The sequence below is a fragment of the Onychomys torridus genome, chromosome 23 (genome assembly GCF_903995425.1).
Source record: "Onychomys torridus chromosome 23, mOncTor1.1, whole genome shotgun sequence".
Classification (NCBI taxonomy): domain Eukaryota; kingdom Metazoa; phylum Chordata; class Mammalia; order Rodentia; family Cricetidae; genus Onychomys; species Onychomys torridus.
The window spans coordinates 48,447,105-48,463,430 of record NC_050465.1 but is presented as its reverse complement, the minus strand read 5'-3'; the positions used below and the strand labels follow the sequence as shown (position 1 = coordinate 48,463,430).

Genomic DNA, 16,326 nt, shown 5'->3' with positions numbered 1-16,326 from the left:
ATCTCTTCCTTGGATGACAATCTTTAGGCAGACCCCTATATCTACCCTATATAGGGGTCTTTGACTCATGATCATGTATTGCTTAATGACTCAATATGTAGTTGGTGGCTCTTTGGTATTTACAAAGAATTGATTCTAAGACTCCAGAGATGCAAATCTGCAAATGATTGAATTCCTCACATAAAATGTCATAATACTTGCACATACCTGTGCATATCCGACCCATCTTGAAAATCATCCCTAGGTTATTTATAATATCTAATAATATAAAAATTCCTTGGAAATAGTTCTTATTATGTATTATTTGTGGATTAATTTAAAGAAAAGGTCTGTGTTCTGTATAGGTGCAATTTGGTGACTATTTTTGATCTTTTTACCTATTGAGTCGCAAATGTAGAAATTTCAAATATCAATAGCCAGCTGTTAAATTCAGAGTGTGGCTTGTGGTATGCTCTAACTTTGCAAAGATGGAATGCTTGGCTCCGCATTGTCTTGCTGAACTCTCTGACCATGGAATTTTCAGTTAGATTCACAGTAGCAAACATGAATTTCAGTGAAGCAGGCATAATATCCCACCAGGAAGCAATTGTTATCCAGAACAGATGTACCACCATTGCACCAGTGAGTTAATATTGCCTGGCCTGGCACTATTTTTGTATACAGGGTTTGCAGCTGAATAAGACTGTCAATAACAATTCTTCCCCTTCAGTCTACACAAGACCTTCTGGCATCATGAAATAAAATTTTATAATGAAATTTGAGCATGCCTAGAGGCAGTCCCAACTGCCATCTTTATATTACACAATATAGTATGTCCAGAAGTGTCTCTATTTTTAATCTTTCAAAAATGTGCTCTATGTCTTGAGCTTGGGATGCCCCAAATGTACCTGCCATCTTTGCTTCTGGACTAGTGACTCAAAAACAAATGTGTTAGTGATGTACCTTTTAACATGTTCAAAAACGCAGCTGCCCCTCAACTGCATAATACAGAGAAAGATATAAATATCTTGCCCTTCCCAAACAAAAGTTCATGCTTTCTTTATTCAAGGAAATCATTATTTGAAAACAATTGCCATGATCTCTTTATCTGCTGTCAGCAATAAATCTCTATTTTTTTATTTCTTGGCAGCGCCAATGGGCTTTGCACTCACCAGAATGCAAGCTGGTTAAATTCTGTTGTACTAGGGCCTCAGTAGAGTGGACTTAACTCGAAGAAGAAATTTAAGTGATCCTTAAATTCAAAGAAGCTTTAGCTCTCCCCCTGATGAATTAAAAGAGCCTGGCCTTTGAAACACACACAGGAGTGACCAAGGAAATATTACTTTTTCACCCTTTAAATTCTCCAGTTGCTGCCTGAACAACAAACAAAACAAAGAATGTTACTATAACTCTCCTGCTACATATGCCTGAGCCAGTGAAATCCACTGAACTGTTCCTTATTTCATTCCTTTTGGGGCCCATTTAGCAAAGACCAAAGGGCTGGCTGTGTTTCTAATCACAGAATTTCCCCTGCACTGTAGCCCACTTATTCCCAATGTCCTGCATCTTAGAAACCAGCTGATGTTAAATTTGAAATTAGTTGTATTTTCAAGTCTTCCCTTCCTTAGCATAATTAATATGTCAGTCTTGAGCTCAGAGCTTAGCTATACACAAAACTTTTGCTCCAGAAAGAACATTATGGCTATAAACTATTTAGCTGGAATTTGTCACCACAGTAAATATTCGATGTACAAGCTGCTCAAAATACAAAGCACAATTACAGCTCTTTCCAAACTTCCTCTTTGTTTCCTTTCTTGTTCATAGTTCTAACTAATCCTAACTTCATTATTCCTGACGTTTTTATACCCTCTTTCTTAGCTTGCTTCCTATTGTGATGAACACCATGATCAAAGGCAATTTGAGAAAGGAAAGGGTTCATTTCATGTTACAGCTTAAAGTCCATCATGATGGCACTTCAGAGCTAGTGCTGTAGCAGAAGCCATGGAAGAAAGCTGCTTACTGGCTTACTGAGCATCCCGTCTGCTGGGCTTGCCTTTTTGTACAACCCAGAAACACCTTGCCAGGGGTGGTATGATGCTAGTGGCCTGAGCCCTCACACGTCAATCCTTAGTCAAGACAATGGCCCACAGACTTGACTACAGGCCAGTCTACTAGAGGTATCAATTGAGGTTCCCTCTTTCCTGATGACTCTTGGTTGTACCAAACTGACAGGAAAAAACCAGCACACGCTACCATCTCCTAAGTGAGTGAACTCATCCCCATTCATGAAGAAAGCAGTAGCCCTCAGACAAAAGTAGATTCCATCATCATGTTTTCTTTTTGGTCTTCCTCTTGGGGAATGAGGGACAGGATACTCAGCAAAACTAATCCCTTCAGCTGTGCACCCGATCCCATCCAGCCTCTCTCCACCAATGTTAGCTGTGCTCAGCTGCAACAGAAAGTTTTGTTCAAAGAGGCTTCACCTTGTGTTATTGATAACTCTGTGAAGAGACCTGTTTTATATTGAGATGGCCATATGATAACGATGCACTGCATTCTTGACCATTGCTAAGGGACTAGATCTTAACTTTTCTCACCGCCAAAAAGGTATAGTCATGTGAGGTAGAGCATATGTTGGTTAGATCTGTGTAACTGATCTACAATGTGTACATAGTTTAAAACAACATGTTACACAAAGTAGGACTGGAGGGTGTAGCCCGATGGTAGAGTAGCTTTCCTAGCACATACCCATGTTTCATTCCCTACACTGAGAGAACAGTTAGGCATTATAAATCTATATGATTATGCATATTAATTAATGCTAAAGTGAAAGCAAAGAATAGCCTGTGCTATGGTCAGAAGCCATCACCAGGCCACAGTGCCCCCAGAACATCTCTGTTCCTTTTCTTTGGGTTGCTTTCAATGTCAAGGTGCAAACCTTGATAGGAGAGTGATTGCTGCGCCAGTCCACATTTCCAAGCTGAAATCCAGCAGGAAAAGCTCAGTCTGTTGGCCTGATACCTTGAACAAGGAGTCCCTGAACCAAGATGCACATTGGTATGTACAAACCTTCATATGTGTAGACTCTGGCTTCATTTCCCAGTGGACCGAGGACAGTTGGCATTAATACATGTAGGGTTTGGGGAACTCAGATTAGGGGAAGAAGTTCATTAGAAGAAAAGTGAAGATGTGCTACATGGGTATGTGCTCCCCCAAAGGGACTTGGCTATGACAAATACTTCCCAGACCCCTCACTTCTTTGAGTCTACAGCCAGTCCCTTTCCTCTGGCTCCTCTTCCCTGGTCCACGTATGTATTCTTGAATCTCTTCTGCCTCTGCAATTCAGTCTTCATGTTATATGTTGTTAATTCTGGCTTTCTCTTCTTCCCTTCGGATTTAAAGGTCTTGAAAAGGTCATCTAAAAATCGTGTGCTTTGGGGCTTTATTCTCGATCTTCCCTCTCCACTCAGTCCTTTGCATTTTGAGATCTACTGCCATGGCTCTCCTGAACCTACTCTTGTAAAGACTTCAAGGACGAAGTTAAACTCATAAACAGATGATATGTTAGCTCATAGCTAATGTTCTGATGCTGAGGGGGTAGCAAACCAATAGCTTGCCTCTGCTTTCTGAAATTCACCTTTGACCTCCAGCTATTGCCTTCTCCCACTATCTTTGGGTTTCTTTCTTGTGTTTCCCTCTTGGGTTTCTCTTCCTCTTTAGTTAATTAACTGATTATGTTCCTCACACACAAGCTATTACTTAATCCTACCTTCTAGTCACTAACCACACTCTACCCAGGCAACCTAAGTGATGACCATGGTATTGTTCACATCCAGCACTGATGATGGCTGAATCTCTACCTCAGCTCAGCCAGCAGCCCTGATGAAAGATGTATAACCACCTATACTGGGGACCTGATCAGCTCCCCATGTAGCTTCTCTCCCAAACATTCCCTAAAGCCGAGCTGTCGATACATAGTCTCTAAACACATGACTTTGGAATACTTGTCTTGTGGCTACTGTGAGTTGAGATGCACCTCCAATGTAAAAGATTTCAATGATTCAATGTGCTAAAAGTACATCATGCATAATTTGATAATATGTTAAACAATATCTTGACATCCTTGCTAAATATAGGAGGAGGAAGCGCCAATAATATCCTATATCCCTGCTATAATATAACACTCACCTGAAGCAAATAAATAAAATATCAGACATTAGAACAACCATTTGACTTTCTACACTGTTGCAAACAAGGTAGTGTCTCCTTGACAGACCTTGTCAAGAGAGTCTTCAACTAAATCAGTACCCACTGGCTGGATTTGGCACAGAATAATAGATTGAATTTTATTTTCTGTTTCTACTTGTGAACCCAAATCTATACATATATTCATATATTTGGAAGGAAGACAGGGTAGCTGATACCAACATCTTCAAATGATCTTATTGTCCATAGATCATTTCTAAAAGTCATTTGCAGGTTCCCTGGACCTTAGACAATTATTCTAGAATCAATAAATTGTTTTTGTACAGGAAGCTTTCAAAACTTTGAAACATCTACTTTGAAGCCTTGTTCAAGTCATGTTACTATGCCTGCCCCTGGAGTGTGTTGACAACATGCTATATCTATGTTAGGATGTTCATTTGTAACAAGCCCTAAATGATGCAGATGTGGCTAGGCCAGAAACCACAGGTGGGAACCACTGCTTTGTACCATCAATAACTAGCTTTAGCAGGCAGTTTCAGCTGCCTAAAATAAATCAAATAATTCATGTTTAAGACCTTATAAGGCTTTGTTGAACTTCATTACCAGCGTGAACACATGAGGAGATCATTTGTAGTTTTATATTTTGCTAGCTGTGAGGACTGATTCCCCAGTCATATCAGACAAGAAATCTGTCATGAGACAACAAAAATCTGTGCTGTGAAACTGTCACATGTCCTTTATTAACATTTGCAGGAGATTACCATACTATCTACCTTAATTGTCTCACCTACAAAATAAGGCTACAGGAACCCGCAGATTCCCTCCCAGGATGTGAGACATGTCCAATGAGATAAACATTATCCACCATGCTTCATGTTCTCTTTGCAGGTGCTCTTAATAGGATTGAGAAATCTGTCTACAGAACTGCCTTCAAATTAAGATCCATACAAACTCTTTGCCAGTGTAAGTACAAGTTCTTGGTAGCGATCGAGACAATTTGATCTTGATGACATGTAATGTTCAATTCACAGAAAAAAAAAGCAAAACATGTCCTGCTTATGTAACCAGGAAGGCTGAACCTATGCATTTAGATTTTTGATAACATACAAGAGGGTGGGGGTTGGGAGAGCCCATTGTGAGCAATCCACCCATATGTTGCTTCACCGACAGCAAATAGGAAAGGTGGGCAAGGATTTTTGAAAACAAAAAAATCCCAAACACCAAGATAAAGTATCACATGAGCTCCAAGTAGCAGGATCCAGAGACTATCACTATTTGAACCTTGTGAGATTAATGGACAGCAACTTTATCTGCATGGCTATAACATAAAACTCTCACAGAAGACAAGAGACTCCGGCATTCCAAATGCCAGGCCCAGACATTATGGGCGGGTGATCAATGACAAAAGAGTTTACAGATCACTGCCACCTGTGGCCAGGTTTTATTTAATACTGTTCTTCCTGAAGCCTGCTTCCCTATGCCTTAGACTCTCCCCTTCAAAGCAATATCAGAAAACAAATAAAAAGTTTTATTATGCTTGGTGGATTTCTTATCTGTGAGAGTGATTTACGAAGTACTGAGAAATACAGAGCTTTATCATTTCCCAGGCTGAAGTATCTTAAATGCCAGCAGCTTTGGGGGCTCTTGACATCCCTACCTCCTAGATGATACAGGGAGTGTTTATTAATTCTGTCTGTCACCCTCTGTTGGCAAGAAACTATAGGGCTAGCTTGATTCCATTCTTCTCTCTCCTCACTGCCTTGTAAACTTTTTACATGACGGTAATATAGATGTGTGCCTGTGAGAAATAAACCACTGTTTTGTGAGGAGTCTTGGTCTTATGAAGTGCTGTCTCTAGGTAATAATATTGATGGAATCAAGATTTTTAAAAAGTGATATTGCTGAAGACGAGTAAGACTTACAGAGTCGGGTAATCTAGCCACTGCTTTTAGGATGTTGTTGTGGTTTATTTTTTTTTAACTATGGCAGCTGTGTACACAACATTCCAACACACTATATTCCTTCTGAAGCTGGAAAGCTGTGTTCAAATAGGAAAGGCCAGTGTTTAGTCCTCCTAGAGCAATGTGCAAAAGTATCTCTCCCACTTCATCGCCACGGGCTTTCAACTTCCTTAGAATGTGTATTCTTCAAGTTTCTGCCTCTTTTTAACTTCAGTCTAGAAAATGATTCTCCTAGCAATAGCAACTCCATACTTTAATGACCCAATTTTCCAAAATCAAATCGACTGCCAGAATAGTCATGGCAGAATTACACACAAAAGATCTGTGTCCATGGTGGGCATTTTAATTCCCTTTTAAAAAAAAAAAAAAAAAAAAAAAGAGGCCACTGTTGAAAAAAAAATAAGTCTCACTTAAACACCAGGAGATATCTGCTATGTTCGAAACCATTTCCCCTCATCAGAAAATATAGCTCCAGCTTTCATTTACTTCCTTCAGTGGACTTGGTGGACAGCTCCTTGATTCAGCAAGTTCTATTGCATGGACGATTCGGGGAGGGCATGGAGACCTCCCTTTCCATGCAGCAGCTTTTCCAGGAGCTCCAGGAACTGTTTCAGAGAACCGGGACGGGAAGCCCAGCACAAGTGCATCCAAGAGCTCCCGAACTCACTCTGAGTCTTCTCTTGGCCATGTATGACAGGTGAGGATGTGGGGATTGCCTGTGGACACAACAGCAAGGTTTCTGCCCCTGGCCATTGGGTACTGTCTAACGTTCACTTGAGATCTGGTGTGTCAGATGTTTTCCTTACTTGCTGGCTTGCTTATTCGTCACTAACTGACTCGTTACTTACTCAATAAGGAAATAAAGAAGTCTTCATAAGCGTCACTCATGCAAATGACTCATAGACAGCTAGAAGCAGGACATTTTTCTTTTCTGCAAACTCACTCCCATACCACAGCAGAATCCCCGCCCTTTGGAAGGGTACCTGGATGGATGTGTATATACTACATACACTCTGACTTTCACTCTCTGGTAGCATTTCTTTTGTTCATTTCTTTCTTCTTCCTTGCTTATTTTCTTCCAAGTTTTGTCTTAGTTGGGGTTTTAGCTGGGATAGACTTGGATATCCAGTTGCATAGACAGGTAACAGTTTACGTCATATCAGAGGGTACGTCATGCTCTGGAGATGGTGGCTTTGTGAATCTGTGTGGGCACATGTGAGTGTGCATTGTGTATGATTTGCTAAGATAGTTTTTTTTAATCTGCCCTTTCTCAGTTGGTTTGAGGAAGAGGAGGAAGAGGAGGAGGAAGAAGGGGAGGAAAGGATGAGATGATGACCATGGCATGAGCTTGCCTCTGGGAGGCAAATTCCTTACTGTTGTTACTTTCTTAATTTGTAACTTCTTTTCTAACTTCACAAGTAATAGATAAATACGTTCTTGAGCTATGTTGTCATGATTTCAGTCTCTTTAAACATTAAGGCTTTGAGAGTGTTTTCGATGGTATGCTTGTCTGTAACAGACCTCCTACCTTTGATAAATCATCTGTACAGGGTTGGAAGCTGCACAGCTAGAATGCGAACCACAGTCAGGATCTAGGCTAGAGTCCGTGAGTGTTTTTAGAAGGGGCACATGCTTTTAATTTGTTTGTTTGTTTGTTTGTTTGTTTGTTTGTTTGTTTGAGACAGAGTTTATCTGTGTAATAGCCCTAGCTGCCCTGGAACTAACCCTGTAGACCAGGCTGGTTTTGAACTCACAGAGATCTGCCTGCCTCTACCTCCTGAGTGCTGGAATTAAAGGCGTGTGCCACCACCCGGCCTGTGCTTTTTATTTTTATCCTCATCTTTGCTATGTGGAATGCAGGCAGATGAATCCTAAGGGAGTGAGGCTGCCCACTCCACATCTGCACACCCAGCCCCTGGCACAGTGTGTCTCACAGCAAATCATCCAGTGAAGAGTTACTGAGTGACTTAATGGGTACGTGAATGAACTAGAAAAGCATGTTCACTCAATGGCCTGTTCTGCTAAGCTCTGAATATACGAAGAGACTCTGAGAAGCGAGCAGCATGGTGCCATATATGAAACAGCCATTGATGGATTGGAAGGTCTTCACAGGAACTAACGAAATGAGAAACATCCACGAATCTCTCCATCTAAATAACCCTGCCCTTTCCACGCTTGTCTGTGATTTGTGGCCCCACAGCACAGGATCGGGCATTCTCCAGCTTCGTCCTGTGACTACTGCACTGGTAACCCTCTCAGGAGACAGCCCTCTTACAAAGTACAGAGGTAACGTGTGTAGGAGCTGAGTGTGTCCTGAAGTGTGGTGACTCTCCAGCCTCTGTATGCCAGCCTCTCCGCTGGCTGGCTTCTGAATCCCTGCCACAGCGACCTGCTCTGCAGCCTGCACTCACCATGGCTGGCTGAGTTTGGTTTTATTTTGATTTTTGACATTTTAATTTTATTCTATGGGTGCTTTTGACTACATGCATGCCTGTGTACCACATGAGTGCAGTGCCTGTGGAGACCAGCAAAGGGAAGTCAGATCCCCTGGGTCTGGAGTTGCAAATGGTTGTGGGCCTTCTTGTGAATACTGGGAACCAAACCCAGGTCATCTGGAAAAGCAGCCAGTGCTCTTAACTGCTGAACCATCTCTCTAAGCCCTGTCTTGTTTGTATTTAAGAAAAATGTTTACAGTGAGTATCTCAGGGTTTTCTTAAACCTTTTTTTTTAAGATTTATTTATTTATTTATTTATGCCTATAAGTGCTCTATTTTGCATGTATGCCTGAACGACAGAATAAGGTATCAGATCGCATAGTAAATGGTTGTGAGCCACCATGTGGTTGCCGGGAATTGAACTCGGAACCTCTGGAAGAGCAGTCATTGTTCTCAACCACTAGACCATTTCTCCAGCCCCTATTTTCTTAAAAATTCTATGCCTTTCAGTTTTGCATTGCTTGGCTGCCCTTGACAGTTATGATTTTAGAGATTATCCAGAAACTACTCAGTAATTGGGATCCTCACCTTACTTTTCATTCGCCAACCTCCACCACAGAGGTCTTGAGTTATGAGGATGGGTGGGAAGGTAATGAGTTATTAGTTATTGACGGATTGCACTTGAAGGCCTTCATAGGAACAAGCAAACAACAAGAATATAATAATTCCACATTTCTTTTATACTCACAACAAAACTTGCCTCAAAGCAGGCACTCTTCAAGGACACCAGGATTTAACTAAAGATTTCTTCTCTTTTTATATGTCTAGTTTTTTTTCAGCTCTATGCAGAAAACAACAGGAAAGGTGATGATTCCCGAGCCCGTATGACTCGGAGGGTTTTGAGAGCCTTACTAACAGATCTACAGCAGGTAAATCCTGATGCTTATGAGTTCTCAATTGGTGTCAGTCATATCAACCTGTTGTTATTGTTGTCATTGTTTTTATACTGTAAATTCATCTTTACATAGCAAGCCTAACCTATCCCTGCTTCTTCCTCTGCATTGAACCAGTGAGTTTTCCAAAATGTATCGCCCTGTGTGAGCCACCTTTTTGTTACAGAATGCCTGAAATGGTCCACTTAAGAAGCATAAAATGTATCTTGGCTCTCTGCTTTGCAAACTTCAGCCTTTGGTCAGTCACCCCTGTTGCTTGGGGGCTGTGGCAAGTTGAAACATCATGATGGGAGCATGGGCAAGAGGAGGCTGCTCATCTCATGTTGGGCAAGAGAAAGGAAGAGACTGGAATCCCATAATACCCTTCAAAGGCCTATCCCTAGTGAGGTCCTACCTCTTAAGACTTCCTGATGCCTCTAAGCTGCAACTATGCCTTTAGTACACACTCTTTGGGGGACATTTAAGATCCAACCATAACACACTCTCATTCTCAAAGTTCTTCATTGTCTGCTCCCGTCCACAGCATGAGGCCTCTATTTCTTAGCAGCAGAAGCAAAGATTTTGTAGTTTGACCTAATCCTTCTCTTTAAAAAAACAACACATTTCTGACTCTCTTACAAAATACCTGCTACTCATTCATTAGAAAAGGTCAACTATCAGATATTAGAACTAACTAAAAGGAAGAAAATCAAAGATTCAGAAAACTAAAATGAATTTATAGACGGGTACAAAACTGAATGTTTCGGGAGGTGTGTTAGTTTGCTTTTCCGTACTGGTGTTACATGTGTGCACTACTCTAGCTTCTAAAAATGTGAGTGCTCAGAGAAAAGTGATATGAAGACCTGAGGGTTTTGGGTGTGCTGGATGTTGTTCAATGGGCCTCAGCACTGGGGAAAGAGCAAGGGGTGCATGGGGAGGAGAATCCCAATGTATGTATGTAAGTAGAGCTCCTGTTAGTCAGCTCTCCAGGGCTGTTCAGGCAGAGGCCACAGCCACAAGTTCTCTGGTTTGTCCCACCTTTACCCAGTGTCCATGAAGAAACAAGGATTGTTTTTCATGCATTTCAGGTATACATACCCAACTGTTTGTAGTCTTTATTTTATTCATATTGTAATGGGATGCTATTTATTTGGGGATGTGTGAGTCTACTTAAGTGTGACCACTATGTTCTATTGAATAAATAAAACACTATAGTTTATCAAAGGCAAAAATGTGTGTTCTGGAGATCTGAACTCAAGACCCCATGCTTGCATAGCCGTGACAGCCTGCTGAGCCAAGTCTTTGGTGATATTTCTTTTTGAAGGATTCTTATGCCTTGGTATCTTTCTACCCCATCTCAAATGAAAGCCATATCTTTGCTCTTTTTATGCTGCCCCATAAATCCTATAGGCCTTTTTCATTCCATGCTATCCTTTTCCCCTCTTCTCCTAGGACATTATGCTTTCAAACCCTTGTCTTGTATCCACACATTCATCTCTCTGCTTGGCCAGTTCTGCTGATGCTGCTCTTTACTGTGGTTTCCATTTTGTTCCTTGAACTTTTCTGCTCCTGTTTTTCCACTTATTTTTCGTTTCTCTTAACTCTTCTGATGAGTTTCTGAATTATTTATAACCATTTTCTTGTAGTTTGATGAGCTCCCTTGAAATGGCATTCTGTGTTTTCCAAACTTTCCATCTCTTTGTCACGTCAGAGCTGGTCACTGCCTGCTTGGGGACATATTGTTTCCCTGATTATCCTTGATCCTAGTGATCAAGATTTAATGTCCCCACATAGAAGAAGTAGATAGCTGTCTTGGTTGCTTATTTATTGCCATAACAAAAACACCATGACCAAGGCAACTTATAAAGAAAACATTTAACTTGAGGGTTCATGGCCCCAGAGGGTCAGAGTCCTTGGCCGTCATAGCGGAGACTGTGGCAGTAGGCAGGCAGGCAGGCATGGTACTAGAGCAGTAGGCTTTGAGAGCTACTAAATAAGGAGTCATTTAAGGAGAATATCAGCTTTGGGTGCTGGCTGTGGGGGGGTTACTTCCTTCCTTGATGTCCTAAGATTCGTTTTTCATTTTAGTTTACAAGATTAAAGTAGTTAGTATACAATCGCGATATTAGGTTCATTTTAAGATTTTATTTTTGATTAGGCCAAAAATCAGATTATAGAAAAATAAATGACAGAGGCTAATTGACAAATAATAATGAATAGGAATTCTACAGGTTACCCACCAATTCATGGGAGGGTGAGTAGATCAGCTACTATGACTCAGTATAGGGATTGGATGATTGGACAGAATATAAGGCTACATTGTTTTGAGGTATGGAGGGATGGGAAGAAAGTTAGGGTGAGAATTGAGAGTATTAGAGCTGGTATGCCTCCTAATTTTATGGGGGTAGATAGAATAGCATAGGCAAATAGGAAGTATCATTCAGGCTTAATGTGGGGAGGGGTGTTGAGTAGACTGGCTGGGATGTGATTATCAGGGCCTCCTAAGAGATCCGGGAAAAATAGGGCTAAAATTATGAGGGGGGGGGAAAGGGATAACAATAAGATACCTAGTATACATATATATTTGATTGTGCAATAGAGATGAAATGTGATTTTATCTGCATTAGAATCTAGGCCAGATTATATCTGATCCACAAGCATGATTTAGAGACAGACAGGTAACTGGGAATGATGTGGGCTTTTGAAACCCCAAATCCCATCTGTCTCTCTTTGACACACCTCCTCTCACAAGGCCACACCTCCTAATCCTTCCTAAACAGTTCCAACAACTGGGGACCAGATATTCAGAAATGAGCTATGGAGGCCGTTCTCACTCAAACCACCGGTCTTTGAAGGCTACTTTTAGTCCAGTTGTGTCCTATAGCGGTAAACCTGTCTAGAATGTCTAGGCAGACTTGCTGCTGTGGTCCTTAGCCCACGAACCCTGTAGCCATTGTACTCACTAGGAGGTGTCCTAAGCCCAGGGTCATTGCAGCCAGCACAACTGCAAACTGAAGTTCAAGCCTTGTCTTCTAAGGTCTGCCTACCACCGAGAGTTAGTTATTTGGAGCCCAAGATTACTGTCTTCAGTCAAAAGTAATACAGGCTGGAATTTGAGTCCACCTCACAGGGGCCATGGGCTCTCATCCACAGCAGTGTTTATCTTAAGTGTTAGTTCACAGGCACCGGCTCAATGTCAGGTGCTGCAAGGCTGTCTGCTGCTGAGTTTTACTGTGGCCAATTCAGTCTTGTAGACCAATGCAAATTGCTTTACCTACCTCCTTCTCCTGCCCCAATCAAGTGTTCTCTAGATACTGTTCTACCTTAGGTGAGTGCAGGGGTGCCACTGATTGCATAAAGCTGTCATCCTTGCCTTCTTCACTGTTTCCTGAGGGAGAGGTGGTGTAGGCACATGTGTGTGCCCATGAGTGTATGCATACTGAGGATAGGGTCTACCACCAAACCCGGATTTGGTCAGCAAACCCAAGCTGTTTCTACTCCCACAGTGCTGAGGTTGTAGGCACAGATGAAGCTAGACCTAGCTTTTGACGTGGCTGCTGGGATCTGAGCTCTGGTTCTCAGACTTACACAGCAAGCTCTCTTACCCGCTGAGCAGTGTCTCCAGTCACTCCTTTCTTATTGCTGTATTGTAACCACCTACCTTGCTCTCTCACCGCTTTCCTTGGCCTTTGAGAAGGCGTCTTTTTGCACAGATAGTTGTTCAAACTGAAGCTTGTTCGGTGGGGGAGGGGGGAGGACAATCTTTTCTTTTTACACTCTCTTGCTTAATTCATCTTTTTTTTTATCCCAACATGTTCATAATTCCTAAGTAAAGTGATGACTCAAAATTTTTAATGTTTTTATCAGCATAATATTATGTACAATAATGGGTTTCACCATGACATATACATAATTTACTTCAATTGTATACACACACACACAAAATTTCCCTCTCTTGTCCCCTTCCAGCTCCAGCCAATCCCCTTCCTCTTCCAAACTAGCTTCCTTCTGCTTTCATACCTTTCTCTGGGTGTGACCCAATGAGTTTCCTTAGGGTTGTTTGAGGCGTATGGGTGAGAGTTTGACTTTAGGAGTTTGGGGTCCTTACCAAAGGATACCACTCAAGAAAATGTCTCTCCTTCCTCCATCAATCATTAACTGCATATACAGCCTCAGAGAGGAGTGGGGTCCCATGACAGGACACTGACAGAGCCAATCTTGTTGTGTAGGGTTTGTGTAGGTGACCACAGCTGTTCAGAATGCAACAAGCCATACCAGGCCCAGAAATCAGCATTCCACACATCTCTCCCCGTTCCCTCCAGCTCTTATATTCTTTTGTGATGCTCCCTGAACCTTGAGGAGGAGGTGATAAAGATGTCCCATTTATGACTGGGGACTCACCAGCCATTTATTTTCTGCACTTTGACCAATTATGGGGCTCTGCAGTCACTGCTGACCATGGCAAAAAGAAGCTTGCCTGACCAGAGTTGACGGCAGATTTTAAATTTTTTAGTAAGGTTAAAATGTTGCTGGCAGTGAAGGTTAGGGGGGTCTCAGGGGAGATAGAGAGGCATAGATGTTGCCATTCACCGTGACAAGATTCAGCTATGCAACAAACGAATTAGGAAACAATTTTAATTGCAAAGCAATAGTGCACACTCCAGAGGCAAGAGGTAGACAGAGCCACATCTTACAGATTTCAATAAGCTGAAAAATAATTCATAAGCTTAGGTGGATAAAAGGAGGAGTTTGCAGGATTCATCTGGGTTTTCCAAGAATAAGGTCTACTTTTCTGTTCCTATGTGGAGTGTTCAGGTGTATCATAACATCAGATACAGTGGGAAATGTCAATTATGCAAGTCTAATGATATGGAAATGCCACAATAAGCAGCATGCATCCTGGCTGGTCACATTGGTCTCAACTGGTCTCAGAAAGGTCCTGTTTTTGGTTTTGCTGTGCATTTCTTTTTTTCTTTTGTTACTGGAATCTAAAGTTCATACTGCTGACTGTTTCATGAGAGGTGAGAGAGAGAAAGAGAGAGAGAGAGAGACTGTTAGAAGGAAACAGGTTTATTTAAAGCCAGCTCTGAGAAACACAGAGGAGATTCTCTGCCTCAAATCTATCTTGTGGGGCTTTAGTGTGGTTTTATGGGAGGAAAGGGGGAATGTCCAGAGAGACAGTGGGCAAGGGATCCATGCTCTGGGCAGGGCCTTCCTCTTGCAAAGGTGTGCCTTCTTCCTCTTTCCTGCTGGGAACCATACAAGAGACTTGGCTGTTTTGCAGCCAGTGAATGAGAACCTCTAGAGGCTTCTTTTCACTCGCAAGGATTTGCTGTGGATATTGTTCTGTGTAAATAAAGTTCTGATTGGCCAGTGGCCAGGCAGGAAGTATAGGCGGGACAAGAGAAAAGAAAATTCTGGGAAGTAGAAGGTTGGGGGGAGACACCGCCAGCCGCCGCCATGAGAAACAACATGTAAAGACACTGATAAGCCACACGCCATGTGACAAAATATAGATTAACAGAAATGGGTTAATTTAAGATAAAAAAGGTAGGTAACAAGCAGCCTGCCACGGCCATACAGTTTATAAGCAATATAAATTTCTGTATGCTTTCTTGGTTGAGTTTGAGCGACTGTGGGACTGGCGGGTGAGAGAGATTTGTCCTGACTATGGGCCAGGCAGGAAAACTCTAACTACAAGGATTATGAAGGAAGAGCAGGCTGGGTCAGTCTTTTGTCAACTGGACCCAGCTAGAATCACTGGAGAGAACAGAACCTTAATTGAGGAAGTGTCTCCATCAGGTGGGCGTGTCTGTAAGACATTTACTTAATTAGTGACTGATGTGAGAGGCCTAGCCCACTGTAGAGATGACCACATCTGGGTTATATAAGAAAGCAGGCTGATCAAGCCATGGGAAGCAAGTCAATAGATGCTTTCCTCCATGGTTCTCACCTCTGCTTCTGCTGGACTTCCTGCCTTGACTTTCCTTAGTGATGGACCGCGATGGCGGACCTGTAAGCCTAATAACCCTTTCTTCCCTAAGTTGGTTTTGAACGTGGTCTTCACAGCAACAGGAGAGCAGACCAACCCAGAGAGGAGGGGCCAGTTTCCGTGAGGTCCTGGTTTAACACAGCTCTGTCCAGCTATCAGCTTCCAGCTACTATTGTAGTTGGCTCTTCCTCTGTGCTATACAGCCTGATTTAAAATGCCAGGTATAGGCATAAATGCTTCAATGCTCTGCTGCTGCTGCTACTGGTGGTGGCAGCACACATATCCTTCTGCAGATCTTCTGCTGTCTGGGGCATATCTCAGGCCACCACCATTGCAGATGTTCCTCCCCGACAACTTCATGTCTCAGAACTCAAGCAGGTAGAAAGTCAGGGGAGGCACAGGCTGCTGCTCATCCATGTATCCCACCAGACTGAGAACAGTAGCCAATTTCAAAATGGATGCGATAAAAAGGATCTGGGCAGAGCGGTATTTTTCCTCTCCCCTAGAATTCCTTGTGTTCACTTCCTGACTACTATTGATGGCCTCAAGTTAACACCACTCTCAAGGGATTTTAAAAATCCACTCGTTTCAAACTCAGTCAAGGTCAATGAGGGCTGAAATGCTGGCTGCTACAACGTCTCCTTCCCCTGCCTGGTGAGCATTAGCAGGCTTCTGAGAAGGCTGTGGGGAAGGAGATCTGTGATTTGCATAGCAAATTATCATCCCATTGACTTCCATTATGGAATCCAAGATGGAGTCCTTCCGTAGAAAATCCCGGTCCTCACTCTGCGATTCAAATCATCCCCTAGGAATGCTAATTA

The 16,326-nt window shown here is 42.3% G+C and overlaps 1 protein-coding gene across 1 annotated transcript in view; it reads left to right on the top strand.

Annotated features, from left to right (window-relative positions):
* The window catches only part of Dytn (dystrotelin), a 51,313-nt gene that overhangs the window by 1,717 nt on the left and 33,270 nt on the right, over positions 1–16,326 (top strand). The window contains exons 2-5 of the mRNA XM_036173002.1: positions 5,074–5,148; positions 6,642–6,843; positions 8,347–8,432; positions 9,410–9,510. Coding sequence (XP_036028895.1) covers positions 5,074–5,148; positions 6,642–6,843; positions 8,347–8,432; positions 9,410–9,510 — 464 coding nt within the window. The remainder of the gene's footprint in view (positions 1–5,073; positions 5,149–6,641; positions 6,844–8,346; positions 8,433–9,409; positions 9,511–16,326) is intronic.